General features: G+C 52.3%; 9 protein-coding genes across 9 annotated transcripts; 6 read left to right on the top strand and 3 right to left on the bottom strand.

The window, feature by feature from the left end:
* Positions 1 to 80: 80 nt before the first annotated feature.
* CCMA1212_007343 (uncharacterized protein) lies at positions 81 to 969 on the top strand (the record flags this gene model as incomplete). The annotated part of the gene is made up of 2 exons (XM_073704513.1): positions 81 to 87; positions 146 to 969. 2 exons carry the CDS (start codon positions 81 to 83, stop codon positions 967 to 969), a joined length of 831 nt encoding a protein of 276 aa, XP_073557013.1.
* A 7,115-nt stretch (positions 970 to 8,084) lies between these two features.
* Positions 8,085 to 10,003, top strand: CCMA1212_007342 (Sphingolipid C9-methyltransferase 2; the record flags this gene model as incomplete). Its single annotated transcript, XM_073704512.1, has 4 exons — positions 8,085 to 8,201; positions 8,379 to 8,865; positions 8,950 to 9,701; positions 9,785 to 10,003. The coding sequence occupies 4 exons, from the start codon at positions 8,085 to 8,087 to the stop codon at positions 10,001 to 10,003; spliced, it is 1,575 nt and encodes a 524-aa protein (XP_073557172.1).
* Positions 10,004 to 11,549: 1,546 nt separating this feature from the next.
* On the top strand, positions 11,550 to 13,108 carry CCMA1212_007341 (uncharacterized protein; the record flags this gene model as incomplete). Its single annotated transcript, XM_073704511.1, has 3 exons — positions 11,550 to 11,690; positions 11,750 to 12,914; positions 12,975 to 13,108. The coding sequence occupies 3 exons, from the start codon at positions 11,550 to 11,552 to the stop codon at positions 13,106 to 13,108; spliced, it is 1,440 nt and encodes a 479-aa protein (XP_073556791.1).
* Positions 13,109 to 13,883: 775 nt separating this feature from the next.
* On the top strand, positions 13,884 to 14,345 carry CCMA1212_007340 (uncharacterized protein; the record flags this gene model as incomplete). The annotated part of the gene is made up of 1 exon (XM_073704510.1): positions 13,884 to 14,345. The coding sequence occupies one exon, from the start codon at positions 13,884 to 13,886 to the stop codon at positions 14,343 to 14,345; it is 462 nt and encodes a 153-aa protein (XP_073556790.1).
* An 851-nt stretch (positions 14,346 to 15,196) lies between these two features.
* Positions 15,197 to 16,955, bottom strand: CCMA1212_007339 (Alpha-galactosidase; the record flags this gene model as incomplete). Its single annotated transcript, XM_073704509.1, has 5 exons — positions 15,197 to 15,868; positions 15,921 to 16,163; positions 16,232 to 16,443; positions 16,512 to 16,782; positions 16,863 to 16,955. The coding sequence occupies 5 exons, from the start codon at positions 16,953 to 16,955 to the stop codon at positions 15,197 to 15,199; spliced, it is 1,491 nt and encodes a 496-aa protein (XP_073556923.1).
* Positions 16,956 to 18,524: 1,569 nt separating this feature from the next.
* Positions 18,525 to 20,037, bottom strand: CCMA1212_007338 (D-galactonate dehydratase; the record flags this gene model as incomplete). The annotated part of the gene is made up of 4 exons (XM_073704508.1): positions 18,525 to 19,272; positions 19,387 to 19,498; positions 19,556 to 19,665; positions 19,742 to 20,037. Coding segments are annotated over 4 exons (1,266 nt in total), but the record flags the coding sequence as incomplete, so codon positions are not given.
* On the top strand, positions 19,916 to 21,763 carry CCMA1212_007337 (L-threo-3-deoxy-hexylosonate aldolase; the record flags this gene model as incomplete). Its single annotated transcript, XM_073704507.1, has 4 exons — positions 19,916 to 19,920; positions 20,567 to 21,031; positions 21,129 to 21,221; positions 21,328 to 21,763. 4 exons carry the CDS (start codon positions 19,916 to 19,918, stop codon positions 21,761 to 21,763), a joined length of 999 nt encoding a protein of 332 aa, XP_073556883.1.
* A 1,902-nt stretch (positions 21,764 to 23,665) lies between these two features.
* CCMA1212_007336 (Levodione reductase) lies at positions 23,666 to 24,600 on the top strand (the record flags this gene model as incomplete). The annotated part of the gene is made up of 2 exons (XM_073704506.1): positions 23,666 to 24,210; positions 24,290 to 24,600. Coding segments are annotated over 2 exons (855 nt in total), but the record flags the coding sequence as incomplete, so codon positions are not given.
* A 1,568-nt stretch (positions 24,601 to 26,168) lies between these two features.
* Positions 26,169 to 27,716, bottom strand: CCMA1212_007335 (Protein sym1; the record flags this gene model as incomplete). Its single annotated transcript, XM_073704505.1, has 4 exons — positions 26,169 to 26,321; positions 26,437 to 26,778; positions 26,874 to 27,082; positions 27,713 to 27,716. The coding sequence occupies 4 exons, from the start codon at positions 27,714 to 27,716 to the stop codon at positions 26,169 to 26,171; spliced, it is 708 nt and encodes a 235-aa protein (XP_073557174.1).
* Between the last annotated feature and the right edge of the window lie 87 nt (positions 27,717 to 27,803).

Raw genomic sequence — 27,803 nt, 5'->3', positions numbered from 1 at the left:
CAACTTGATAGAGTAAGGTGACATAAGGTCAACTCCAAAGGATTTCTCCTCGATTTCTCCTCTTCCTCATCAACAACTCCATGTACTGTCTGATCCAGCTGTTCTGTCCCTCCACTATCTTCCATCTGACATGCCTGTTCTTCAGGGCATTTGGAGCCTCAACATTCCTTCCCTCGACAAGGCTCACGCGCGCCCTCGCATCACGACGATATCCGGCGGCTCATCAGACTCGGGCCTCGCCTGATCCGCTGTGCTGATGCCTTGGGCCTCAAGCCGTCGCCACAGTCTGGCCAGGGAAGAGAGGCTTGTCTGACCAAACTACGACGAGTCGGTACTAGAGCATGCGGGTGGCCGGGCCAGACTGTCGGGAACAGGCGAATACAGCTTTGCGCCCTCAACGCCGACACCCGGAGAGGCAAGTTGCACGCAGCTGGGCAGGCTCGTGGCCATTCAGCTCGTGCGCCAGTCCTGGAGCAAGCACAACGCTGGCCGTCTAGCACTGCTCTGCGCGCGTTGACAGCTGCTGCAGTCCCTGCGCCCCGTCTGATCGTTCCCAGACTGGGCAATGGCCGGAGGCGCCATCTTGACCTACGGGCATGGCCGTCTCGTCGATGCCAGAGTAGACAGATTGAGGCATGTGAGGCGAGCAGCGCAATCGACGACTCATCGCGGGTCCAGGGCTCTGGTCCACTGCAGACGACCCTCGCAAATGCCATGGAAGCCGTACGGAAGGCTTTATGCCTGCAAGCAAGACGCCAAGCGAGGATCAGATGGGTCGCATGCTACCCATGCTGCTCCAATGAACAGAGCTCCCCGGCCGGGACGGGATTCTGTCATGCTTCTAGAGCTCGCGCCCGTCACGCCTCCACGCAACTTCTCGGTGCTCATGCACGAAGAGCCTTCACCTCGGGCTACGTTAAGCATGCAGTCGCAGAGGCATTACTCCGCTGCATTAGTCGCCAGCAATGACTCACCCTGTCCTGACAGACTGGATTAGGGCTTTCCAGTACTCCTGGCGTGTCTAGCTGGAGCCAGAAGCGTACTCCAGCCTCACGGCGCCTCAGTTGGATAGGAAAGCCGCGTGCTCAAGGAATATTGTATTCGGACCAAGGCTCGTTCTGTTTGTTTTCGGGACCGACCTTTACGTTGACCATCATTTGTTACATGCTGGGCTTACGAAAGTACCAAGTCAGCGCTCTACCTTGATCCCTGAAAATTCAGCTTCTTCGAGGGCACAGTTTGTTACCCGAATCATGCCTACAGAAGAGATAGAGGCTAACAACCAACGACAAAATACATCTGACGAGCACCATTCGTATGCCTTTAGCCTACCACAGTGATTAGACCTGACCCTAGGCCTGGTGAGCAACGACGTCACAATCGGGCGCGGAACTTTCCTTCACGCCTTTGCCTCGCAAACTCGATCCCGGAACAGTCCGTACCGCCGGCTTTGGTGCGGTCTGGTAGTATTACCTGCAGCACCGCCAGACCCTCACCCAAGGCCCCTTCTTAATCACACAGAACGGAACTGTACGCCCATAAGTTGTTGCCGCCGCCATAAGTACAGATCTCGGACACCCGAACTGCCGCTTCGGTGTGGATAGATGGAGGTGTGCTAAGTCTCCCACTCCTCCACGCCCTTAGTCCGCGAGAGCCGCAGCCGTCGCATCTCCGTCACGGCGATGACCACAGGGGAGTTGCTATGCCGCAGGCCCTGAGCTCCTTGCAATCAAATTCATGCGGCTGCCTAGAATGCATGCAGCGTTGAGTGTATACAACGGCTGTGGCGATGATCGCCACGCTCGGTTTGACTACGTGGCGCAATATGGACTCAAGTTCGCAACTACCGCCTTTCTTCAATCATGCCATGCCGCCGAATTCGCCCCTATGATATGCCGATACTCGTCTTGGTGCATCTTCAGGCTGCCGCGGATTGTTTTCGGAGCGATGCTACAAGCTTTGTCCTTGGTGAAGACGAATGTACTCTTAGGGGCAGACACATGCTCATGCTGCATTGATAGAGTTCCTTGCCACTCGCCATGAATGGTGCTGTTGAAATGGAGCAGGGTTTCTCGAGAGGGACGCGGAACATTGGTCGACCATCATGCCCGCGTGCACCAAATAGCCGCTCATTACGCAATTGCTCACGAACGGAGCATCCCGCGCTTCAGTGCTGATCCTGAAAGGGGGATTCGCCCACGAAGAGACATCGTCATCACCACACCGCCGCGTCATCTTGCAGTCCAGTCAAGTATCTACTATGTATGGCTTATATCCAAGGCCGCGTGATGCTCAAAGATTAGACTCGATGGTGCTTTACTGGATGGAAGTCTCAGCAGCTTGTTTTCACAACAATTACTGAAGGCTAAACGGCACCGCGCATCCGAGTCGTTTACCAACGAATATGGCGTATACATCAGCTCGCCCGGTCATACTGCACGCTCTACCCTTATAATTTCCAGTTAATTGGCCGATAGCATGCCAACTCTGTCGACGTCTGGCTTGGTACCCCCCCCTCGGGAGGTTGATCTGGCCTCCGCTCGATTCCACGGCAAGGGATCTCTCCCCGCTGGTTCGCTTCCATGAAAGGGATTGGAGGTCAGGAGGCTACACACACGTTTAGGGAGACCACTGAGCCGTCCCAAGGGTATTGGTATCGTTGGCAGCCCCGGTCAGGGACGAGGGCTGAGACGGAATTCAAAGTGGCAGCGCGCCCGTTGTGCCGAGCCACTCTGATTGTTTTCTCGCATCTCAGCACACTTTGGGCGTATTCCTGGCCCTGACCGTTGCCGTCTCTCCTCGACATGGAAACCTGGACCTTTTGCCCGGCGCCACCCGAATTTTCGTCCTTGAGCCGTGTCTCCGCAGGCGTGGCACCATACATCCATCCCCTGTGTGGCCCTACTGTATTTCCCCTATTCCAGGCCGGAAAGACCACGGCGTTGGGCCCAACTCCATGTCGTTGGTCGGCGTGTTTTGCACGGCATCGATGCCTCCCACAATATCAACTTGGAAGAGCTATAGGTACTTATCAGGAACATGGAATGGTTGCTAGGCAATCTGGGTACTTCCATGCTTATTGCTTCTTGGCGCAATCTTCCAGTCTTCCGCGGCACCCAAGTGTTCACACACGACTCAGACGAAGTTGACTGGTCATATCTAGTCCACCACAGGTCGACGCATTCGTAGCATGCAACAATGCGCTTTGACTACCAGAATGATACTCCGCTTCCATAATCTGGCTAGGCTGCGCCTCGTCACAGCGGGAAGTTTCCTCGTTTCCCAGACACATGTGCCAAATAATATTCATCCTTTGTCTACTTGGTGGTTTATCATATACATATTCGCCTCTGGAAAGTCGACTACGGGGCAAATGTCGTCGATCTGAAGAGATCGAACTCTGACGCCACGATCACTCCTCCGAAACGCCCTGATTCTTCAGCGGTTTCCCGTCGTGAGGCTCAATCGCAAGAGGACACGAGTTCAAAACAAACCATTTCCTATAGATCATATATGACAAGAACTCAGCTGACCTAAGTGCAACTAACAGGCCAAGTGATAGTCAAAGGTAAGACGAGGGCTAAATCGACTACGGAGCGAACATGCTTAGGATTGGCCTACTACAGATGCTTCCGGGGCAAATTGCTTACACGGCCTAAGCCGGACAGGCTCTTCAATATGCATTCGCCAACTGCCGAGACAATGAACGAATGCGGTATGACCGCGGCACCGGCAAAACGCTTAACCTGCACGCAGTTAAATATAACAGCGTAAGCCATGTGGAGGGCGATGTCGATGCACGGGGACATCTGGTGATCAAACCGATATGGTGTTCCTGTGGAGGGGGAGCCGCAGCAGGGAAGTCCCATCACCAGGCGTGGTTTGCATCACCACTAGTCCATCGACAATCTGACATGCATTTCATGCAGCCCTGATACGCCACAACCACCTTCTTTTCAGAGTCGCACGAGGGAACCGCTCTTTGGCTCCAAGGTCCCGGCTGACCTATGTTCCCATGTGCCTTGTTCCATGGCCGGTCCTGCTAGCTGCACCCCCTCCCCGAGCCGAACCGTCAAGCTGGGTCATGGGTGGCTTTTCTAACGATGAGCCGCTTGCCCCCCCCTTGTCCGACGCAGCGCTAGCGGCTGAGATGAGAGATGTTGGAGAAGCATGGAGGCTCTTGGGGAGTTGTTGGCAGGTTTTGGGTTCGTCCGAAGATACTTTGACCTGCCCTAATAGTGTACGTATGCTCCGGCGGACGGAGACAAAAGGCACCAATAAGCTGTTGGCGTTTACACGAAGCTCAATATGTGTTTGTGCTAGGCTCCTACCCAGACAAGAGAAGAGCCGTCACCATCTTGGCCGGTGTTCTGGAGACACCGCTTTTGCCATGAACAATATAGAGCTCTCACGTGGCCCTGCCACTGGCCATTGTCAGGTCTCAGATCTTCTTGTCGGGTTCAACAAAAGCAGCAACTGAAGTCATGCCCCTGCTTGTAGGAGGTTGGAGCATAACATAAGTGCTTGGCGAAAGTTATCACTACGCCAGGCAACAGTTAACCCAGCATTGCCCATAAGAAGAGAGCCCTTGCCCGGGTGTTTCGTTCAGTATCCCCATGGCAAGGAGAGGCCCTGGGAGGTAATCGCCGAAGTAAATCTCCCGCGTTCCGGGCTAATGCTTATTTGCTGATTTACGAACGGCCTAACGGTGGAAGGGCGGGTAGAGAAGAGAAGACCCCGACATGACGAAGATTGGACAGGAGAGGTAGGCATGTTTCCTTTGTTGTGCCCTGGAAACTAACTCCGCATGTTTATCTGAGCTCTGTCGAGATGTCTAGGGGATACTAGGAGGACGGGGTGATTCCCTGGGTAGGCACCTTACGTATCTGGTACCAAGCAACTTAGTACCCGGTAAGTGCCTTGGTAGGTGAGATCTTCTACCTAAGTATCTACCCTCGATCCTGTTATTTTGCCAATGTTAGTATTAGGGCTTTGAGCATCTGAGACTGCTGATGCCTTCAGTCGCATTTCCCGCCTGGCGTAGTTGGTTTCCATATTACCCTGATGCTGTAGTAGTCTAATCAGATGAAGAAAGGGAAAAAGGGAATAAGGCAGAGGAAATAGTCTTGCCGCGCCCGTTAAGCTCGAACTACACCATGACTGGACGGGACCGCGACAGGGGCATGGGAGGGCGTGAGGCCCCAATCGCTTGTTCGCCGAAGCTTCTTTGTTTCTCTTTGCTTATATGATTGCTGACGACTTTTTGCACGCCTTTCAGTATGAGTTGGGCTGTTGTCGTAGTTCGTAATATCACTAGCTGTGGGAGGAAAGGCAAGGGGAGCAGGGTTTGTGATAACATGGAATGTGAATTCAGCAGAAACTCGAGACATGATGGTGAGTTGTAAGGGACCAATGGAAAAGCGAGATGGAGTTGTTTGAACTCGTTCTGGTTTTCGGCTTGACTGGGAGAGACTTTTATGGGTGATGCTGTAGTTGCTTGGACTCGTCTAGTGGTAAGCTTGTCTTGCAGCGTTTTGGTACATAGTTGGAGGGAGCTCTGCTACGATATAGAAAGCGATTAATTACAAATGATAGAGACGACTCTTCTCTTTTTCTTTATAATACTTTCCGATATCGAATGAATTGCGGTTTCATCGAGACAGGATGTGGGTGGATGCTGCGGATCTTACTTGATGAGGAGTCATCTTTGTTTTCTCCTGCTTTTCATGCAAGACATAGCCTGGGCAGACGTACGTTGGGAGGCATGGCGTAATAGATACCCTTTCTGGCTTTGAAGGTAGCATGATATGAGAGTCTCGCCTCGACATGATGCTACCTTCCTGGAGCGGTCCGAGCCATTGCTCCTAGGGACCGAAGCAGACGCCCCCTCCCGTTGCTTGTCACTTAAAACACGTGCCGCAAGGCGCAACACCTCTAGGATGTAAGGGGTACGTGAACAAGAGCGGAGCAGGATCGGCCGCTTGTCAGCTTTGCTGGGACTGGGAGCCTGACTTCCTATCCGAAATCCGGGGGCGAGGACGGGACCTTGACGGGAGTGCATGAACAATCGGGTAAGTGGAGCCGCGAACGATGACTCTAATACGAGGTATTGCAGTGAATACCATCACCTGATGAAGTGCTTGAATATCATCGAGAGTTGCTGTTACACACTGAGGTGTGATGTTTGCCCACAAAGTATTTTGTATGACAAGCTCGAATTGACACTTGTGTTTTCGGCAGCTTCGGGACAGTGAACTGGGTTCGGCTAGTGGGTAGTTGACGGTTGAACACCTATGCTACACGACGAGTTATCGCGAAGATAAAGGAGGTCTTTGGTCACGTTGGGGCGTGTCTCCCCATCACAAAGAACATCACACGACCCCGTGCCGACTCAGAACCTTGCCGAATTCCATATGCGGGTGCCTACATGCAAGCAGGTGTCTCCAATTGCTACCCTGCCAACTTGTGGACTGGGGTTCAATGCGTGTTCAGTCTGGGTTCAGACGTCAGCCGGACCACGGTTGACGGCGGCCCGCTGGCGTGAACGGCGAGGAGTTCCTCCAGTAGACGGCGAGAGCAGCCCTCTGCATTGATTGCAGACGCACTAACCATTGTATTTGCTCTCCTCTCCTGGTTTCGGGATAAACAAGTTTCATCGCCGATGGCCTGGCAATCTTCGATAACAAGGCTTACACGCATCTGGGTGCGACGGGGAGACAAGGGGGATTGCCTTGTGACCCGTTTTCCCGGGGTGCCGTGCTCGTGGTGTAGGGGCTGACGCCATCACCGTGCGTTTCTTCATCTAAATCACCGGCATGCTGGTAAAAGAGGTGGCAATGGGGAAGTTGGCAGGTACAGCCGGGGTTATGCGTCGCTTGTTGCGAGGCACATGGCCGTACGGAGCAATATGCCGCTGGCGATATGATGGAGAGAGAGTTTGGCAATCCGAAGAGCCTGGGTAAGGCGTCAGTGGTGATCCTCTGAAGGTAGCATTGGAGCGGCAAGTTCCTCTTTGACTTACTAAGATGGAGAGGTTCCTACACGAAGCTTGGATCTGTGCGTCAAGTTAGCGACGGCGAGTTACGGCCGTTGTCAAAAGATGATGAGGATGCTGTTGATGACGAAAATCACCGCCAGGACCCTTGTTTCAAGGTGCCACCATTGAGACAGCACGGATAGCCGGCTTCGCGATGTCCAACACAGAAGCAGAAACAATCCATAGGGTGAGGAGACAGTTTGGGAAGTTGAGCTTATCACTGCTGATGCGGCCTGATAAGATAAGCGAAGCTGATGGGGCAAGTTGACACTTGGGGCCAATGATCATTCAATATAGGGATCCGCTGGTTGGTTCGTGTGCCGGGGAGATCATCAATTGTTCCATCAGAATCAATGGTGGTGCAATTGAGTCGTGAGACTCTGCTAGAGATGGCATAATGCGCAATTGAGTCCGGACGCTGCTGGGAAAAGAGTCCTGGCTTAAGCCACGAGGGTATTCGGAGTGGGGGAAAAGCGCAGCAAGCTTCATTGTTGCAGCGACTGAATCGCTATTGAGGGGCTCGTTCCGCGCTGGAGCCTTCTATTGTCCATCAATTGTCAAGGCAGCTACCTGCTGCTGGTCTGAAGGTACGCGGCATCCAGCCTGCTTCGATGGTACTGTGGGTAAGATTGTGCGTGATGTCTAATGCTCGGCTATTGATAACAAGTACCATACCAACGCCCCGCCGTACCAGACGCGTCGGCCAGCTTTTCTGCCCCTCACCGCCCCTCTGCTAGCAACGAGCCAGCTCAGCTCCAAGCCGGATCCAGCAACTTGATGCCTCGGAAGCGCAGCTCGACATTGGACACACACGCATCGCCAGCAGATCCCGCCCAAGCCCCTTGTTTGAGCTCGAGCTGTGCGAATCCAGAGCGACAGACGAAACCGCTGGCCCACCGCCTTTGCTCCACCGCCCGGGGCCACAGGGCATCTGGCCAGAATTCGCTCCCCAGCCGTGCTGCCTTTTATTGCAACTCTGTCACCAACATTCTCTTGACCCTCGATTCTTGACCTCTACCGCCAATTGACCGTTGGCAGTACCGTCAAGATGTCCAAGCCCACGAGCGTCACGGGCAGCGAGAGCGAGTTCGAGTTCATCGAGACTCCCAAGGCCACCGCCCCGACCTTTGAGAAGGACGAGGACTGCGGCGTCCGCACCACCAAGGTATGTCCAATGCACCCAGCAGATAGCAGATAGCAGTGGTGAGCTGGTGTTCTGGGACTCCCAATTGGCAATTGGGCATCCTGAATGCTGCATGCCCAGCTGCGCCTCGGCAGGCTGCAGATTGCCCCATTCACGAGCTTGAAACAAGCAACGGCGAGCTGACTGATTTCCGTCCAGTATCCTGCCATCAAGAATGCTCCCCTCCCCGCTGAGGGGCCGGGCTCCGACTCGTTCAACAACAAGATCCTGCTCTCCCTCTTGGGCGGAGTTCCTCTCTGGCTGACCTGGAAGGTTGGCGGAGGCCTCAAGACCTTCGTCTTCTTCGCCCTCATCGCTGATCTGCCCCTCCTGGCAGGATGGTGGCTCGTCGTCTCTGCCATCTCCCCCCGCAAATCGGACAAGGCCAAGCTGCCTGGCCGTCCTGTTGAGTACTACCTCGACTTCAAGAAGGAGGCCGACCGTCTCAAGTACCGTGGCACCAACAAGATCCCCATGGAGACCTTCCACGAGATGTACTTTGACGGCGATGTCGAGTTCAAGGGTGACTGCCTCGAGGTTATGGAGTACCGCCACGACTGGGCTAGCTTCCGTTTCACCGTCAGCCTCATCAAGTACTTTTTGACTGGCATGATCCCCGAGCTTATCATGCACACTCGTTCTCAAGGTGAGTTCTCACAGTGCTACGCATCTTGTTTCTTTTTTCCAAAGCATGTCAAGAATCCATTTGCTGACATATTCTTCCACGTAGATGAGGAGCAGGTCCGAGACCACTATGACCGCGGCGACGACTTCTACGGCTGGTTCCTTGGCCCTCGCATGATCTACACCTCTGGTATCATCTCTGACATCAACACCGAGGAGACTCTGGAGCAGCTCCAGGACAACAAGTTGACCGTTGTCTGCGAGAAGATCGAGCTCAAGAAGGACGAGCGCATGCTGGACATTGGCTGCGGCTGGGGCACCCTCGCTCGATTCGCCAGTGAGAACTACGGCGCCAAGGTTACCGGCATCACTCTTGGTCGCAACCAGACTGCCTGGGGCAACAGCGCCATGCGCAAGGTTGGCATCCCCGAGGAGCAGAGCAAGATCCTCTGCATGGACTACCGTGACATTCCCGTTCCCGAGGGCCGCTACAACAAGATCACCTGTCTGGAGATGGCTGAGCACGTCGGTGTCCGTCACTTCTCGACTTTCCTCACCCAGGTTTACAACATGCTTGATGACGATGGTATCTTCTTCCTACAGATCGCTGGTCTGCGCAAGGCTTGGCAGTACGAGGATCTGATCTGGGGTCTCTTCATGAACAAATATGTCTTCCCTGGCGCCGATGCCTCCACTCCTCTTGGCTGGGTCGTCGATAAGCTGGAGGGCGCTGGCTTTGAGGTCAAGGGCGTTGACACCATTGGCGTCCACTACTCTGCTACTCTCTGGAAGTGGTACCGCAACTGGATGGGCAACCGTGACAAGGTTGAGGCCAAGTACGGCAAGCGATGGTTCAAGGTAGGTTTTTTTTTTTTTTCGATTCTCGAGGTGTTTGATATTTCGAGGTCTTTATTGCATATACTGACATTGGTGGTTTATAGATCTGGGAGTACTTCTTGGCCTACTCCACTATTGCTTCCCGACAGGGCACTGCTACCTGCTTCCAGATTGTGCTGGTGAAGAACCTCAACTCCACTCACCGTGTCGAGGGCATCCCCAGCCAGTTTGGTCTGTCTGGAGCTTATGACAACTCCGAGGCCGACATCAAGTCATGGGCCGCCAAGAACAACGTCGCTTCCTCCACCGCCTTCCTTTCGTAAGCGGGAGGTGACGATGACTTGTCTATGTTTAGACTGAATCTTCAACTGCTTGCTATCTCTTAGACAGATGCATTGAGCTATCTCTTAGACAGATGCATTGAGCTATCTCTTAGACAGATGCATTGAAAAGTCGTCATGGGCAATGCTGAGGGGCGTCTGGAAGCCCTTTTATATGGTGTCAGGGTAAACACGGGTCAGAACGAAGAAGTGTCTGCTGCTATAGCGATTCGTTCAGGCGGCATGGGTTGTTCATCATGACGGTCACGACTTTAGGTATTAATGTCTGAATGGTTATGAGGCAAACGGATATGACTCCAGGTATGGTAGGGTAATCAAGGGTATTAAAAAGGTTGCAACCTCCATCTCACGATGGGGGGTGATTCGCCAGCATCGAGAGTGAGGCCCTTGATGGGAAATCACTGGCGCCGGGTCTGGGCTAGACGACGCGTTGATAGTAAATAGAAGCTGTTGGCCCTATCACTTAATTCGCTTGCTCTCTGTGGGAGTGTTGTCCTCACTACTTGATGAGTTAGCAGCTTATGTGATGCCTGACGTGGCTGCTCATATGTCATCAGCCTGCAAGGAGAAATATCTGATCTAGAACCTCGATCTTACAAGAAGGAGCTCATAACGCCCTCTCGCAGTCGAGGTTTGTAAGGATACATAATGCTTTGCCATAACCCCAACGCGTCAACAGGTCTCACTATAAAGTTTCTTACGAACCCTGTATGAAAGGAATCACCATCATATTGCCGGATAGGGGGCAAAGGAGAACTTGTAAGATGAGCTCAGCAACACGATATATGACATGTGACACTGATAGGTCATTGTTTACGAGCCAGGGATATTTGATATGTCTTTGATTAACGATTGAGACAATTGGACTTGTGCTTTCAGAAATCCAGCAGGACACAGTTTCGTGCCAAGGTAGCTGAGATATACGCGACTCCCCGTAGCCGGCGAGCCGGAACTAGCGCTGCCAACGAAGGATATATAGCATGGTAGTAGCGAGCTATTCGATCGGTCTTACTCTTACGGAGCTTTCATTGGTAAAAGACCGTAAAAGACCGCAACCAGAACATGCTCGCACACGCGTATACAGTGTCGAGATTGAGTCCACCGTCCGAGCCTTGTCAGCGCTTCGATCTGACCACAGCCACGTTCCCCTAACCTGTCCATTGTTATGGCTTGCCGAGAGCGCCACCAGCTGGAAAACCGACAGAGGCGCTGAGTCGTGTAAGGATGGGAATCGAGGTAGTAGAGAGGTCTTATATGGTGTGCTTATGTGATGTAAGATCTATCGTTAGTCACTGCGCGCAAGGAGCTGGAGCTTCAAGTTGGGGTAATGGAGGAAGAGTTGTGGCTTGTTTGATAAAGCATGTTTGCTACTATTATTGGGAGTGGTATTGCTGTGAATGCCATGGTATAAAGGCCTCGTGATGGCGAGTTGTCGTGCTACTCTTGACTCTGTTTATTAATCTCGCGAATTCAGGAGTTATTAATCGAACGATATCGAAGCTTGACACTGAACTATATATAAGCAAATATGAGACGACCCATCACGGCAGAGCAAGTGAAGGAGCTTGCGTCCATATTGGACCCGTCTACTCGACTGTTTACCCGCGCGGACGGGGAGGAATATGACAAGTTGATTGCAAGATGGGCTGACAACGCAGTCAAGCAAGCTGTAAGTGGCCATCGCGTACACTCCACGCACAGCAACTGACAGAGACCCGGCCATCATAGGGCGTCGTCGCCGTCCCCGTGACATACGAAGAAGTGTCCAAGCTGGTCAAGTTCGCTTCCGACAACGGCATCGATCTCGCCGTCCGAGGTGGCGGCCACTCCACCGGCGGAACCTCGTCGACCGAAGGCGGCCTCTGCATCGACCTCTCCAGAATGCGCGCCGTCAAGATCGACACGGCCTCGAAGCACATCGTCGCCCAAGGCGGCGCCATGTGGGTGGACGTGGATAACGCGGCCATCGAAAAGGGCCTCGCGACGGTCGGCGGGACGGTGAACCACACGGGCATCGGCGGCCTGTCCCTCGGCGGCGGCTTCGGGTGGCTCGCCGGCATGTACGGCTGCGTGTGCGACAACATTGTCGCTGCGAAAGTCGTGCTTGCGGATGGGCGATTGCTGCCGGCCTCGGAGAAGGAGAATGCAGACTTGTTCTGGGCGATTCGCGGCGCGGGACATAACTTTGGGGTTGTGGTTGAGTTTACGTTCCAGGGGCATGATCAGCCGAACGAGGTGTATGCGGGGGGCATCGTCTTCACGGCGGATAAGCTGCGTGCGGTTGTCGAGGCGCTCAATGGGATGATGGGGTCTGGGGATCCGAAGGGGGCTGCTGTTCTGGTGTTTGCGAGGCCGCCTACGGCGCCGGCTCCGGTGGTTGTTACGAATGTGTTTTATAACGGGGATCAGGCGTCGGCGGAGAAGTACCTCGAGCCGTTGTTGGAATTGGGGCCGATTGCGAACATGGCCAAGATGATGCCGTATAACCTTGTCAATGGGTTGCTGAATGCCATGGCGACGCATGGGCGCCGCAAGTCGATCAAGGCGGTTACTCTTACGAATAATGCGGAGCCGGCGTTTGTTCAGGAGCTTTTCGACGCGTATGTCAAGGCCACGGGTGAGAATCCCGATTTGGCGCATACGTTTATGGGGATGGAGTTTTACGACTTGGCAAAGATTAATAGCATTCCCATCGAGTCCATGGCGTTTGCGAACCGGGGTCCCTACAGAGCGGGAGTGGTTGGGTTGGAGTGGACGAACGATAAGATGGATGAGGAGAATAGGGATTGGGGAAGGATGATTCAGGCCAAGTGTCGGCAGAAGATTATTGACAGCAAGGAGTATTCGCCCGAGACGACCAAGACAGCGTTGGAGTATGCGAATTATCTTGAACGTAAGTTGTTGCCCGCCCTCTGCCCTTGGAGCGAGAATGGCTGATGACTTGGGCGTGTAGCTGGTGATCTCATGGGGGATAAGCCGTTTGGTGTGAATCAGCGGCGGTTGGCTGTTTTGAAGGCAAAGTACGATCCGGACTGTCTGTTTTACAAGACGAGTCCGATTGCGCCTTTGGTGACTGCGAGGAATTGACTATCCGGGTTGAGGCGCGTTGTGAAGAGCTTGCTGTAACAGCAGCTTGTCTGGATCAGTCTGTTGGGGATGAGGCTGTGCACCCTTCTCCTTCAAGAGTTGGGTAGAGTTCCCCGGAATAACGAAAAAGAAAGAACTTCCATGTAAATAGAAATTCTATGATGTTCTTCGTCTTACACTTCTTAAGTGTCCCCCGGTGCATCATGTGGACTTCCCCCTGAACACAAAACGGCCGTAAGATGGGAATGATTACAATACAAATCGATGTGAGAGCCTTTCCAGAATGAAGATCTATACCGACTTCGATGGACGTCTTGCATATATTGGCTCGAGGTGGAGGTCAAAGGGGAGGATGTCATCATTTAGCGCCTTGGTGTTGCCTGTTTGAGACCCTCGGCCACTGCTGCGTGCTGGCTTATGCTGCGAGACAGCTCATGCCTTCGTCACGATTGGTGTTTATCGACTAAGAATAGACGATGGGGTTGGAGACAGCCCTTTCTTGAAGGCTGCTTTTGCAGCTTTCAAGCAGGTATCGTGTATTCATGCTTTCCTAAAAATAGACAATGAATTACTGTTGCCCCGGTTTGCGGATCGCGGTTTGCAGGGGGGCATTCAGGCCTCACTAGCATTATTCCGGGCATATCATGCATGTTTTCTCCGAATCGTGGGGTATATAAGGCTGGCCGGAAACTCCTGATGGCTTCTGGAGTCTCGTATATCGAGTCAATTCTCAGTTAATGTCATCCAAAGCTCCTGTTCAACCAACTAACACGACATGATCTTCCAATACACTCTCCTCGCCGCCCTGGCATCCATCACCCTAGCCAAACCAACTCCCACCAGAACCTCCAAGCCGTCCAACCCGCTCCAAAACCGCGCCCTCTGCGGCGACCACGAGAACCAGCTCGCAACATGGTACGACAAGGGCACCGACCCGAACCAGATCACGGCCTGCGGGCACAAGTACGACCCCACGGCCATTGTCGTGGCCATTTCCACCGACGTGCCAAACTACAAGCAGTACTGCGGCCGTCAGATACTCATCTCCTCGCGGGAGCAGACGGCTGCCGTGATTGCGATTATTGACGATGCGAATGCTACGGGGACGCTGGGGGAGTTTGCGCTGGATTTGTCGCCGGCCGTGTTTGATATGCTTTCACCTACGGATCATACTGTGGATGCGGATGGGGAGGTTGCTATTGATTGGGTTGTGTTGGGTGGTGATCCTTGCCCTTGACGCCTGGGTGAACGATGATTACGATGGCTTTGTTACAGGATATGTCAAACATAACGAAGGGATCGTTCACATTCAAGATATAGAGTAGACTAGCCCAGCGCCACTCGATTGACAGACTATTTTCCTTAAACCATGGTAAATGTGTGTCTCCCCCAAGCTGTTAACTCTCGAACGCCAGCAACAATGGCATCAATATCCATCAAGCTTTCAGTTTTACCAAAGACGAAGCCAGAGAGTAGCCTAGTGTTTCCATCAGCGCGTGTAGAAATCACCAACATCCAATATTTTTCCTGAATCATGATGCCGGAGATCAATGGAAGCTTTGATAATGCCGAAGAATTTGGTTTTGATTTCGTCTCCATCGTCTTTTGTTAGCGGCGATGGTAATCTTTGTTACAATCGAGTAATCAGACTTTGGAGAAGATATCATAGCTTCGATATGACCAAGACCTACCAGTGAATGAGTAGTTCCTCTCGTGGTTGAGTTGAACATTGAAAGTGATTTTGGTTGATTCTTGTTGCTAGATAGGTTGAATCTACTGATAATGTCTTGTTGGCATCGTATAGTTCGATCAAGCACAATAGAAGCTTTTTGGGCTGACTCCCCCGTTGTTGTACGAGACTTCATTATTCTTCTGTTGCACTTCCGAGACCCTGCTTTTTGAAGCAGAAGTCCATCACTTATTCGGACTATCTATGCTAAGAACAATTCGCTGCTGATTACATGTGACGACTTTGCGTTCATATTCTAATTCTTCCCCCCGTTTCACTCGTCAAAACAATTACTCGTTTATACCTGCTATGAACTAGAGGCCTCCCTTCAGTTACAATCAACTAAGTGGCGACCGAGCTCACAGCTCATCCTTCTTGAGGTGACTCTTCTGCTTAATCTTCTCGCCGCTCAGGCTACGAAGACGGAAGGCCTTGGTAGCATGTCTGGGTACCCGGACGTCAAAGCGACCACCAGCCTTGATAACGCCAACACGCTCACCAAACAAACGTGGGTCCTCGCGCTTCAGTCCCTCAGCGTAGGAGAGCTCAGTCGAGTTGTACCATCCCAGCTTCTGCAGCTTCTGCTTTCGCTCTGAAGCACTATCGGCGTCAAGAATGGACTGAGCATCCTCGCTGCTCATGGCAGCACCAGACTTGCCCCAGAGGTCGTGGACAGCCCAGTCCTGCTTGTTCTGGGGAGCAGTGCCACCGACGCCGTTAGTGAGGAAGATTTCTGCGAGCGTGGCGCCCACGTCGACGTCCTCGTCGGCAAAGTTCAGGAACACCAGGACCTGGTCGCCGTTTGCGAGAGGGCCACTCCAGATGTGAGTCTCGCCAACGCCCCATTCATCCTTGGGAACGTTGAAGTTGCGTCGGATGCGCTGGACGGCACGGCCTCGGGGGTCCTGGTTGATGGCGATGACGGCGGGGTTGGTGACGATGGCGAGGTCGGAGCCTGACCACTTGCGGAGGTCGGTGCCGAGGAGCAGAGGTGCCTTTAGAGCAGCCCAGATGGTGAAATGGGCTCTATACTGTTGTAGGTGTTAGTTCCAACAGCCTTGTAAACACTAGAGAGATACAAACTTCTTCCTCAGTCATACCGCCGTGGCCGACCTCGAGCATGTCGAGATCGTTCCAGCCACCGGGAAGACCACGATCAATGTAGGGCACAACTCGGTTGATGATGGCAAGCACCGAGCAATGAGTTCCGGGGGCAATGCAAGCCGGGTTGGCGGGATCGTTGCAAGAGCACAGGTCATCGGGGCGGGCAAATGAATCGTAAATGTCACCGAAAACGCGCCAGGAGTTACTGATAGATGCAGCCCACTATATGTTGATATCTCGTGTAAGTCTCTAGGTTTTCATGGAACACCTGATAGACATTTCGAACTTACACTGTAAGAGTAGTCCTCGCCCCAGTTGCAAAGACTGTAAAAGATGTTCTTGCCAGTGGCCTTCAGAGCCTCGGCCATCTTGTTGAAACGCTCAAACGAAATAAGGGGAGTGCCGAAGCGGCCCATGTGGTAGCAGTTATCGTACTTGAGATAATCAACACCCCAATCCGCAAAACTCTGGGCATCATCCATTTCATGGTCCAATGAACCGGCTATACGAGGTCAGCATTGCGTAAATTCGTCCAGTCAACGCTTTGCCATGGGAATTGCAGCAGCTCACCATATCGCGCACAGGTCAGTTCGCCAGCGCTCGAGTACATGCCGAACAGGAAACCCCGGGAATGCAAGTCATCCGCCACGGCAGCCATTCCACGCGGGAACTTTTTCTTGTCTGCAATGAGCTTGCCCTTGCTATCGCGGCCGTCGGACCAGCAGTCGTCTAGCACAACATACTGATATCCCAGGTCCTGGAGACCATACTCGTTGATGAGTTGAGCGTGGTCCAGCAACAAGTTCTCGGAGACGTCACAACCAAAGGAATTCCAGTTGTTCTATACCAAGTCAGCTCAACTTCTCAATTCACTTTTGACAACTCTTTGGCTTCAACTGCCGGGAAAAGGCTGGAGCTTACCCATCCCATCTGCGGGGTTCTTGCGAGACCATTGTCGATGGCCTCGACAACAATCGCAGAGACGGCGACAGCCAGCGCACCTTTGGATAACATCTTGGACCTGCAAGATGATTCGAAGCCCCGGGCAAGATGAAAGGACAATTGACATATGAGTTTAAGGAGGCCTGCAGAAGAGAATATCACCTACAGATACAAGCTGGACCATATAAATACAGAGACTCTCCAATATTTCTTCCAGGGCAAAAGGCTTCAATCCTCAACCACCCCCGCCAAGCCACCATATCCCAGCTAATGAGGTCCAGAGACGGAGTCCCGTTTTCCTGATGCGGGGTCTATTTGGGGATTATCTCAACTCTTCTCTGCCCGATCCCACGAGCGTTTTCCGGGCTTTCCCCCTCAAGTGATTAAAAGCAAATAAGCAGGGTTCAAGGCAGGGGAGTTGATTGCGAGAAAAGCTAACGGCTGATCAGCCGTGTTTGTCTGGGGAAATGTTCGGGGAAGTTGGCGTTGCTCCACACGGATAACAATGTCCCGAAGTTACGGAAAAGCTGGCCGAGGGGAATTATCAGGGCTTTTGGAGGCTCCGTTGGGGAGAATGCCGGTAGGGACTCGGACGTATCGCCTAGCCGTGAAGGTTGAGATCACTTGGACATACTACTGCGCCGAATATTGGCTGGGTTCAGTGCAATTGCAGGGCTGAGGTAGCTTGACCCCGAGGAGGATGTGAGGGGAACTGTTTTGGAGCGTGTTAGTAACTTGGCAACCCTTGCCGGTAGAGGGGACAGGTCTCTGTCTGATCATCGTGCTCGTGATGGCTCCAAATCAGAGAAGGAAGAAGAAAAAAAAAAAAAATCATACAGTGGCAACCATCATTTCCATTAGGTTCGACTACTTCTCCTCCGAGCTGTCGTCTGGTATGCTGGCTGACTGTGGTTACGAGAATTGCGGATCGCCTCATCTTGTTTTATTTCAACCGACCTTGGGTCGTGGAAAGAAGTTGTCGTGTACCTGAAAATATTTTTTTTGGTAAAACAGGTCACCAAATTCAGATAGGCATGTTTGCGAGATGCTCGCCTAAGAAGATACATCATTCGTAGTTAACGCTATCATGTCACACAGTAATTGCACGTTACAGTCACTGGAGGTTATATCCACCATCTACAACCTGATGTACAACGGGGCATTTAAGGTTCCTACGCACGACGGGAATGATGATCCTCAAAGGAGGTAACCCCGGCTCATGCACTTTGAGATTCTAGTTCTTTGGCTCGAAAGTCCGGTGCAGTATAATTAATGATTGGTTGAGGTTGCGGGAGTGCAGGGAAAAGGTGGACGCACAATTTCAAGGACCTGCATCATTGCCTGAAATGGGAAGGGATGGACGGATGATTTGTTGGCTTGGCTAGCCGTTTGATGATAAGCAATCTATACCTCAACGTTGGGTTGTTTGGACACGGGATAGTACTGTTGCTCTCCCGGGTATAAGTGAGCGAATTAGTTATCAATGACGACGTTGTCGAATGTGATTGAGAACAGAGGCCCTCACCGGACACGGTCAAGGTGCTAAGCATACGGGTGTCTCTCTATGAATATAGCGTTGAGGAGATGAACTCTATCGAAACCGCGACCCATACATTAGCAACGCCATGCTTGTATGCTCCTTTACCATTCTCTGATCTCGCCATCTGGCCCTCTGAACGAGGGCGAATCCCACGGCACACAGTCCTTGGACAGCTTTCGGACCATCTCCTCATCCACTTCGATTCCCAAACCGGGGCCCGACAGTACCTTGATGTAGCCGTCCTCAACTTTCCAGATCTCCGGGTTCTTGATGTATGTTTCAATATCCTGTCCTGTATTGTTATAGTGAATACCCACGCTCATCTCCTGAATGGCAAAGTTCGACGAAACAGCGTCAACCTGCACGTTGGCGGCCAAGGCAATGGGTCCCAGTGGGCAATGAGGAGCCAACGCAACATCATACGTCTCGGCCATGGAAGCAATGCGCCTCAACTCGGAAATTCCGCCAACATGGCAGATGTCAGGCTGCAAGACATCGACGCATCCGGCCTCCAGATACGGACGAACGTCCCAGCGGCTGTACAGTCGCTCGCCGAGGGCGATCGGGCACGTTGTGAGCTGAGACAGTTCCTTGATGCCGCCTATGTTCTCGGGCAATAATGGCTCTTCGATGAAGAGCGGCCGATGGGGTTGGAGGAGAGCGGCGAGCTGTTTCGCCATGGGCTTGTGGACGCGGCCGTGGAAATCGACTGCGGCGTCCATGCCGAGGCTCTTGACGATTTTTATCCTTTCTACTACGTCGTCGAGAACGGAGGGAGAGTCGAGCCAGCAGACGTCTCCTGTTCCGTTCATCTTGACTGCGTGAAACCCCTGCTCTTTGCGAGCCAGACTATTTGACGTTAGTACCCATTAGACAACATCCCTCGTTCATTCTCTTTCAACTGCTCGTTCTTTGTGAAGGATAAAATTTGAAGCAATAATGTTGTAAGAGAAGCACACTCACGCTTGTTGTTCCACTTCGTCTGGACGATCGCCTCCGATCCAGGCATAAACCTTAAGCTTGTGCCTCACTTTTCCTCCCAGGAGCTGATATATAGGGACGCCGAGTTTTTTGCCTAGATTTCACCATCAAGGTCAGAAGAGGAAAGGAGCCATTCCATTCTTTTTATTACCTTTTAGATCCCACAATGCAATGTCGATTCCAGAGAGCGCACTCATGAACACTGGCCCTCCTCGATAGAATCCTGTCCGCCACGCCATTTGCCAGATGTGCTCAATCTCGCTGAATCTAGTAAGCACTCGATCTCTTCCCTCATCCGGCCCCATTGTCGGACGGGTTTCAATCAGGAAGAACCTACTCAGCATCGTGTCCCTTGAACTTGGTGAACCATGCATCTAAGCATCCCTCGACTGCCTGTGTATGTCCCTCCAGCGATGCCTCGCCCCAGCCAACATTTCCATCTTCATCGGTGACTTTTACGAACAGCCAGCGAGGCGGGACGCGGAAGTACTCCATCGACTTGATTTTCGCCATGGTGTAAGTGGTGATTTGTAGCAGCTTTCTCCACGCAACGTTCAACACAGCAGAAGCCCTCAATATCGATGTCGGTGAAAGAATGGAGAGCAGTCTCACACCCGTGCCCTCTGGAGACAAACTTTACATGTTTGTATAGTAATTCATATCCCCGGCGAAAAACCAAGGAGAAACACAGCCCTCAAGGAAGCCCCCCATGACCGCCGCGGAACTCCACACGCTGGTTTTGCTTCGCCCTTGTTGATCCTTCGTAACTCTTGTACGGCTTACCTGTTCGGGGGAGAAAAATGCAAGGTTCCCCCGCTTCAACAACTGAAAAAGAGGCTGCCCCCACCATTCCGCTGTGCCCTTCGGACACGGAAAAGCGAAGAGGGGAATCAGCAACTCTACTTTTTCTCATGTGGGGGTTGGAGCTGGCGAGATCCGGGGTAGTGTGGCCCGAGGCTTGTGGCCGATGATGGTCCGACGGGGAGTTGATTGAAGTGAGATGACGCTCTGTGGATGACGAGAGGTAAGAAAACGAGGGGGGGAGCTTTTGGACATTTTGGGATATCTTGACATTGAATCTCTCGACAGACAGAAACAGCAGTTTGCCATTATCTGACGCAGAATTTGTTGGCTCATACATCGATAATTCATTGACTTCCAGCTGCGAATATACCAACATGGCCTCCGTACCGCCTCCCGGCGTCTATGTCCCGGTCCCGACCTTCTTCAAGCCAGCCGCCTCCTCCGACGATGCCGTCGAGCCCGCGGTCGACGTCGAAACACAGGTGGCTCACACCGTGTTTCTGGCCAAGGCCGGCATCACGGGCCTGACCATCCTCGGATCAACTGGCGAGGCGGTCCATCTGTCGCGGAAGGAAAGATACGACCTCGTGGCCGGCGTCCGGGCCGGGCTCATCGACGCTGGCCTCGCGGATTATCCGATCATGGCCGGGGTCCTCACCAACAGCGTCGGCGAGACGCTCGAGTGGCTGCAGGACTATGCGCAGGCCGGAGCGCAGTGGGGGTTGGTCCTCGCGCCTGGGTATTTCGGAAAGGCAGTCAACCAGCAGAATCTCATTGAGTGGTTCACTGCCGTTGCGGATCGGAGTCCGATTCCGATTCTGATGTGAGTTGATTTGTCTTGGAGTTGCCGTCCAGCGGGCTTTGTGCTGCAAGGGAGCTTGTCTAGGCTGTGGCTGATGTTGAATTGCTTCGTTTTACAGTTACAACTATCCCGGAGTTACCAATGGGCTTCTCGTGGAGCCGGATACCTACAGAGTGCTCGCCAAGCACCCAAAGATTGTCGGATGTAAAATGTACGTGCATATGGGCTGAAGTTGCTGCTGCAGTTTTCCGTTTGTTGTTTCCGAGAGACACGCTTCATGTTGGCTAACCTCGACATGTGGCAATTCCCTTCTTCAGGTCACACGGAGACGTCTCGTACCACGTCCAAGTATCGATTGATCCTCAAGTCGATCATAACGCGTTCCGATTGTACAGCGGCTTCGGCCAGCAGCTTGGCCCGATTGTCTTGTTTGGCGCCGCAGGTGTGATTGATGGACTGGCTGCCTTCTATCCCAAGACGGTGGTGAGGCTGTTTGCGCTGGCGAACCAGGGATCGTTCCAAGCAGACGCCCTGGCTGAGGTTCGGAGGCTGCAGTTTGCTGTTAGTCGTGCCCAAGAGTTTATCGCGAGGACTGGAATCATTGGTATTCGTGAGGGCATCATTCGCAAGACGGGACTGGGAGCGCTTGAAGGGGGGAGATTGCCGCTGAGGGGAAGACTGCCGGAGGAGAACTGGACTGCACTGCACAACCTATATCTGTCTGATATTGAGCAGATTGAGAATTCGTTGTGATTAGTAATGATTTAGAAGATGGAAGAATAAAAGAAGCTATTTGGATTGACTTACGATAACCTGATGCGAGGCAATCAACTCTTGACATGAATATGGAGTAGCTTACGTGGAGGCCCAACACTAATCAATATGACATTTGATTCTATACGTCATCAACAAACATTATAATCACAAATAGCCTGAAAAAACTGAGATAGTGGTTGATGTTGCATTGAAAGTCTATCCAGCTTTACTCTTTAGCTTAGGGACCTTGTAGCCCATCACACACGAGTTGTCGCTTCTAGTTCCCCCAATATGCAAACAACTCCCCAGCCCCTCGAATTGGGACCTTAACCCATGCATTATCGGAACCAGAGAACTGGTGATGGGCTCCAAGGCATCCATGAGTGTTCTTTCACCCTCTCAAGCAGGCGAAGGTTGCTGTAGATGGACCCTAAGCTTCCTTCATATTGGTTTCCAAGGTACATGTCAATTGGTTGGTTGCTTTGAGTACTTGGAATCGTTCAGATCTAGCATTTCATCGACACGGCTCCAACTGCCTTTGCGCCGCGTGTCAATGTCACGTTCCAGTTACCCAGTTCAATGAGAGTGTTATACTAAGTAATGATGGTCTCGGCTTTGCTGGGATACTGACTTGCTCAAGTGATGGCGCGTTTTTATATAGCGGAGCGAACTGTAAGAGATGTTTAACGAACTGTTCTTGATTCTGAGGAGCCAAGTTGTTACGCCTTATACGTTATCTCACGGCACGAAACTCAGCTTTTGCATGCTCTTTTCCCCACCAATATGCGCGGCTGCCTCGGCGACTGGCCTATCGTGTGAGCGGCTGACATTGAGAGCTCTCCCCATCATGTCACTGGTAGGTGCTTATAGGCATACGACCATATCTGATGTTGCATCCAGAATAAGATGATGCCAAAGCCAACCTGTTGATGCTCGTCGTATACGCTCCGGGGAGAACAAGAGTGGGTATCAAGTTACCATTCTCTAACTGTTTGTGTCGCATACATCCTCGCCGACCGTAAACTTCAATGTGGGAGTAACTCTGTGTTTTTGGGTGCCAGTGGGAAGTGAAGCATCCCGCCTAATGTACTTCTTACAATGAGCAGCACGCCTGCTGGTCCGGCGACTCCGGTGATGGCGCGTAAGACTCAGAAAGGGCATGAGATATCAGACCTTTACTCTGTGCCGGAGCTTTTAGCTGCTTAGTCGAGAGACATGCCTGGTCTGAGGTTTGAAAGAGAGTTTAGGCCGATGGTGGTGTCATAGAAGCTTCTGACATGATTGATAACTTGATGTCCAGAGTGGTAGCTGGACGTGTTGACTGGTCTAGGGAAAGTCGCCAAATCATTCCAAGGATATCCAGACTCTCCAGGAATTATACAATGATGATTATACGTCGGCAAAATTTGCGATATCTCGACAGCCATTGCTGAACGGTTTTGTTGCGAATTCTATTCTGGTTGAGATGATATAGAACTTTTGGACCCTGCTCTATCGTGCTACACAACGGCCACAGAGGGGAAGTTGAAATGCGGAGAAAATCCAGGGCGAAACTGGCTGCACCGTTTCCGTCATAAGCTACAAACACTGTACAACTACCTAAATTGTCCGGCACTTGGAGCAAAAGGGCCACGGATTTCGGGGCGGAAGCACAAGCTGATAGTGCTTCGGAAACAGTCGAGTGGAGCTGCCCGCACTTCCTCCGCACTGGATGCTGAGCTTGTGCTTAGGCTCAGTCTGCTGACTGATGGGGTTTGTTGATAGCATCAGCGTTGACTCTTCTGGGCTTCATCGTTTTGGCTGTACGGAGCAGTATATAGTGTGTTTGAGAGCGTCAAAGACACTGAGACGGCAAACTCACCAGCCATCCCCGTCTCTTCTCTGCTCATCAAGTTAGCAGCCAGCTGTCCTCCCTCACTCCGCCAGCTGCGGAATAATAAAGAGCAGCTCTTATCAGCGACAAGATCTTGAAAAGGAGGATTCACCGTATAAGGCAAAGATGGCATTTGCAGGAAAAGTCTACGCCATCACCGGCGGCGCAAGCGGAATCGGACTAGCCACAGTGAAGCTACTGGCCGAGCAAGGAGCCATCGTGTGCTTCTCAGACGTCAACGCAACCGCCTTAGCAGAGACCGAGGCCTACCTGAAAGAAAAAGGGGCCAATTACACTGCCACAAAGGTAGACGTGTCGAAGAGGGAAGAGGTAGACGCCTGGATCGACGGCATCGTCAAGGAGTTTGGACAGCTGGATGGCGCCGCCAACATTGCGGGCATCATTGGCAAACATCATGCTATTCACTCTGTTGGGGAGCTCGAGGACGATGAATGGGACAAGATTATTGCGGTGAATTTGACGGGGTGCATGTACTGCCTGCGAGCTGAGCTGCGGAATATCAAAGACGGTGGTTCGATTGTCAACATGGCTTCGATCCAGGGCATTACAGGTATGGCTGGACTCATCCCTTGTTTTGGTTACATGGTTCCATTTCCAGATCATCTGACTGCGAGCACGCCGGGACACAGGTCTGCCCTATCATGGGGCGTATGGTGCCAGTAAGCACGGGGTTGTTGGCCTGACGCGAATAGCAGCCAAGGAGTACGGCAAGCGGGAGGTGAGGGTGAATGCTGTGGCCCCTGGATCAATCTACACGCCAATGATGCAGCAGTCGTGGGATACGACTGGACGGCCAGCTGATGCTCCGTTTGATGATCCCACTGCCTTTCAGAGGCAGGGGAAGCCGGAGGAGGTTGCCAAGGTTGTGCTGTTTCTACTGGGGCCGGACAGCAGCTTTGTCAGTGGGAGCGTTTACTCGGTGGATGGTGCGTGGCTTTGAATATGGTGGGTGTAGCATCATGATACGAAATTCAGAAAAGAATTACATGTTTCTATTGTGTGATATATTGCTTCCATTGTTCCTGCTTCTCTTGAATCCTCTGATAATCACCAGCCTTTCAGTGAGGTGGCAACTTGACTCGCCATGCTTTTGCAAATCCCAGGCTCATCCCAACCCTTCCATAACTATTGAATTTTGCGTCCTGCAAAAAGGCCCGATGCAAGTGGCAAACATGGTCGTGTATGACCCAGTCGCACAAGTGCCCCTGTCCGCGTCCCGATATGAGGAAGTTTGCAGCTAACAGAGGAGATGGTGCTCCCCTTCACCCATGAGAGGCATCTATGGCCTATAGCATTTCTGCATCCAGGCGTCATTAGCCAACTGCACTATCCATGTTTCGATAGCTCCTATTCAGGTTGAAGAAGGAACCGAACAGGAGAGTGATTTCAATGTAATGGGGTCTTGATACGTGCAAACCTTTCCACGTCCCCGGGATAACTCTGTCATATTGCACCATACACATGGTTTTCGGCTCGGAAGTTTCTTCGCCTAATAACCTGGTCAAATAGAATTACTGTGCAAGAAGGATCATAAGTAACGCCGTATTCATGTTTCCGGACTTGAACCTTGTTGTCGAGCGTGTAAGTGTGTAGTGTGCTGTTCAAGGTGCGTTTTCCGACGGAAATACAAACATTCACGTTTGCTTGTTGGTGGAAAATAGCCTGTTTTCCGCTGACCTTTGGAACGGCGTATCCTTGTGCCGCTGCTAGTTGTGGTCCGAACCCTCAACTGTGCTGTATCTGTGGAAAATAAACCAACAATGGCGCCAGAAGCCCCGGGGAGAATGCCCTTGCCTTGATGGGGGTTCATTGGTTTTGAGAAATACGCTGGGCATATGGAAGCTGGAGCAGTCAACGATATCACGAGTCTAACCCCATAGTTCGTATATACGGTTTGGGTGGCAAGGGGATGCGGGCCGGATGAGATTCCGCGTGACAATTTTGCAGAGTTTACATGTGGTCACTGGTTCGGTCCAAAGACTGCCTCGGAACATGATGTCGTCCGTGTCTGCTTGAGGCAGAACGAAGGATATGCTGAGTATGGATGACAAGATGTAAGGGGTGGATATAACATCGATGCCACGGAGATAACAAATACCTGGATTGTTCTGGTTAATGATTATGGGAGATACTACCAGAGTGTGACTGCGTATTGGCTCATCAGACTACCCAGTGACCGGTGAAACTCGCAAGTAGCTGCAAGGTTGCATCTTGGGAGTCAAAATCGATGAGTGGTGTCCGTATGATCTGGGGTAGGTGGGCCCAGGACATTTTCGTGATGGCCCGACGATGTGTTTGCGGAGTATGCATCGGCGTTCATTCTCTTAGACGACCGACTCCTCCTATTCAAGCATCAGACGTTGTGCTAAATGATCTCAGTGAATGGTGTGACCTCATCTGTCCAAGTGAACCGCTGAAATGGTACTGATCATGGAAATTTATATCATTATACTTGTAGTGTTTGCTTTTAGATTGCCATCTTGCCTGTAGGCTTTTGCTCTTCATCCCTCATGTCATCTTGTTCAGGCTCAAGAATATTCCCCAAAAAAGACCAGCCGTACTGCCAACTAGTTGCCGGTAGTCAAACGGCACGACACTCAAATTCAAAAGACCAACAATCGGCCACACGCGATATCCAGCAATCAACATGGGCCAAAAGTCCTGCACATTGGCCAGTTAGTTTCCGGCTTTGGGTCTCTCTCTCCCGTCCTCCGCCAGGGGGAGAACCAGTTTGACGACTAGTGTACAAGCGGAGAAGAGGCAAAAAGACACTTACACGCTGGATATTGCTCCAAATCTGCGCCTGGCTCTGGAACGTCATGCCACCCATGAGATAGAGAAAGGCCAGCGTGTTGAGCGGAGCGCCAAACAACTGATCTAGCACAAACTTGGCTGCCGTGTTAGTCAGGTTGAGGCGGTCCTTGACTGGCACCACCTGAGCGCCTTGTTGGGCCTGCTTTTCCGGCGGGTTGGACGAGGCCGGAGATGGTTCGTGGACGGGCGTCCTGGACGGGAACTTGCGCTCTAGGAATTCTTGCCACTTGTAGTTTGGTGGTGTGACGAGGATGGAGTAGACGATGAACCGCAGGATGGATTCTATCTCGACTTCGTCAAACGACTTTTGAGGCAATTAGCTCGTGTAAGCCCACACAAGAGAATACCTGGAAAAAGAAACAAAAAATTGTCAGTGACAAAGAAAAGTAGTCAGCTTACCCTGTTCCTGTATGCCGTGATGCCCTGCGCGCACACACCAGACAGTCCATTGAGCACCGTGGCCTGGAAGGTCGCCTCGGCAACTTTGGAGTCCAGCATGATGGCGAGACGAAAACCCACACCTCCCCTAGACTGCTGAAAAGTAGTGTCGAAGCAGAGTGACCAAGACGCCCGCTCCTTCAAGCAGAAGCTGCAGAAGATATCCCTTTCTGTGTGATTCCAGCGTGTGCGAATATGCTTTGCGATCCAATGAGGCTATTTGAACGCCGTCGCCCGGATATGCCAAGTGTCGCCCGGCACAATGATATCCGTCAGGCCACGAGCCGCTGCCACGGGTCGGAGACACTTCTGCTAGTCGTTTGTGAGGAGGAAACAAGCAAGCTGTGGACAGAGGAAGCCAAACCCTGCCGAATCTAGTTCGACGTCGGATACCCAGAGCGAGCTGAGCTTGGCAGGTTGAGAGAGTTGTCGACTTTGTTTAGCGTCAGATGCTGGCCCTCGTGGCCGAACCCCTGTCGGGTCTAACATGGTCTTACGCACAACCCCGTTCCAGCGTCCAGGTTGGCCGAAAGCCGGCGTTACCCCGCGTCGAATGCAGGCAAGGAGAAATGTTCGGCGGTTGGTTGAATCTCGAGCCCTTCCTCCCCATCAGTCCGTGCGAATAGAGTAGCGTCCGTACTTCGTGCCTTGTGGTGACGGATCAGCTCCTTGTGGGGGTTAGCCGATTGTGGGGTATGGGGAGGAAAGCTGGGGAGTTCTAGATCTCTATCCCGTACTGTCGTCCTGTTGATAGTTTGGGTTGGCCTTGTTGCTTAGCAAGGGGCCAAGCAGGGCCGAACCCATGGAGGGAGGGCTGCCGGTGATGGTGGTTGGGATGCAGGTGAGACGACTTCTATAAAGGGAAGCAAGCCTGGACATCCTGAGAAACCT

This window comes from Trichoderma ghanense, assembly GCF_004382785.1.
Source record: "Trichoderma ghanense strain CCMA-1212 chromosome Unknown scaffold_9, whole genome shotgun sequence".
Lineage (NCBI taxonomy): Eukaryota > Fungi > Ascomycota > Sordariomycetes > Hypocreales > Hypocreaceae > Trichoderma > Trichoderma ghanense.
This window is presented reverse-complemented; position numbering and strand designations above follow the sequence as displayed.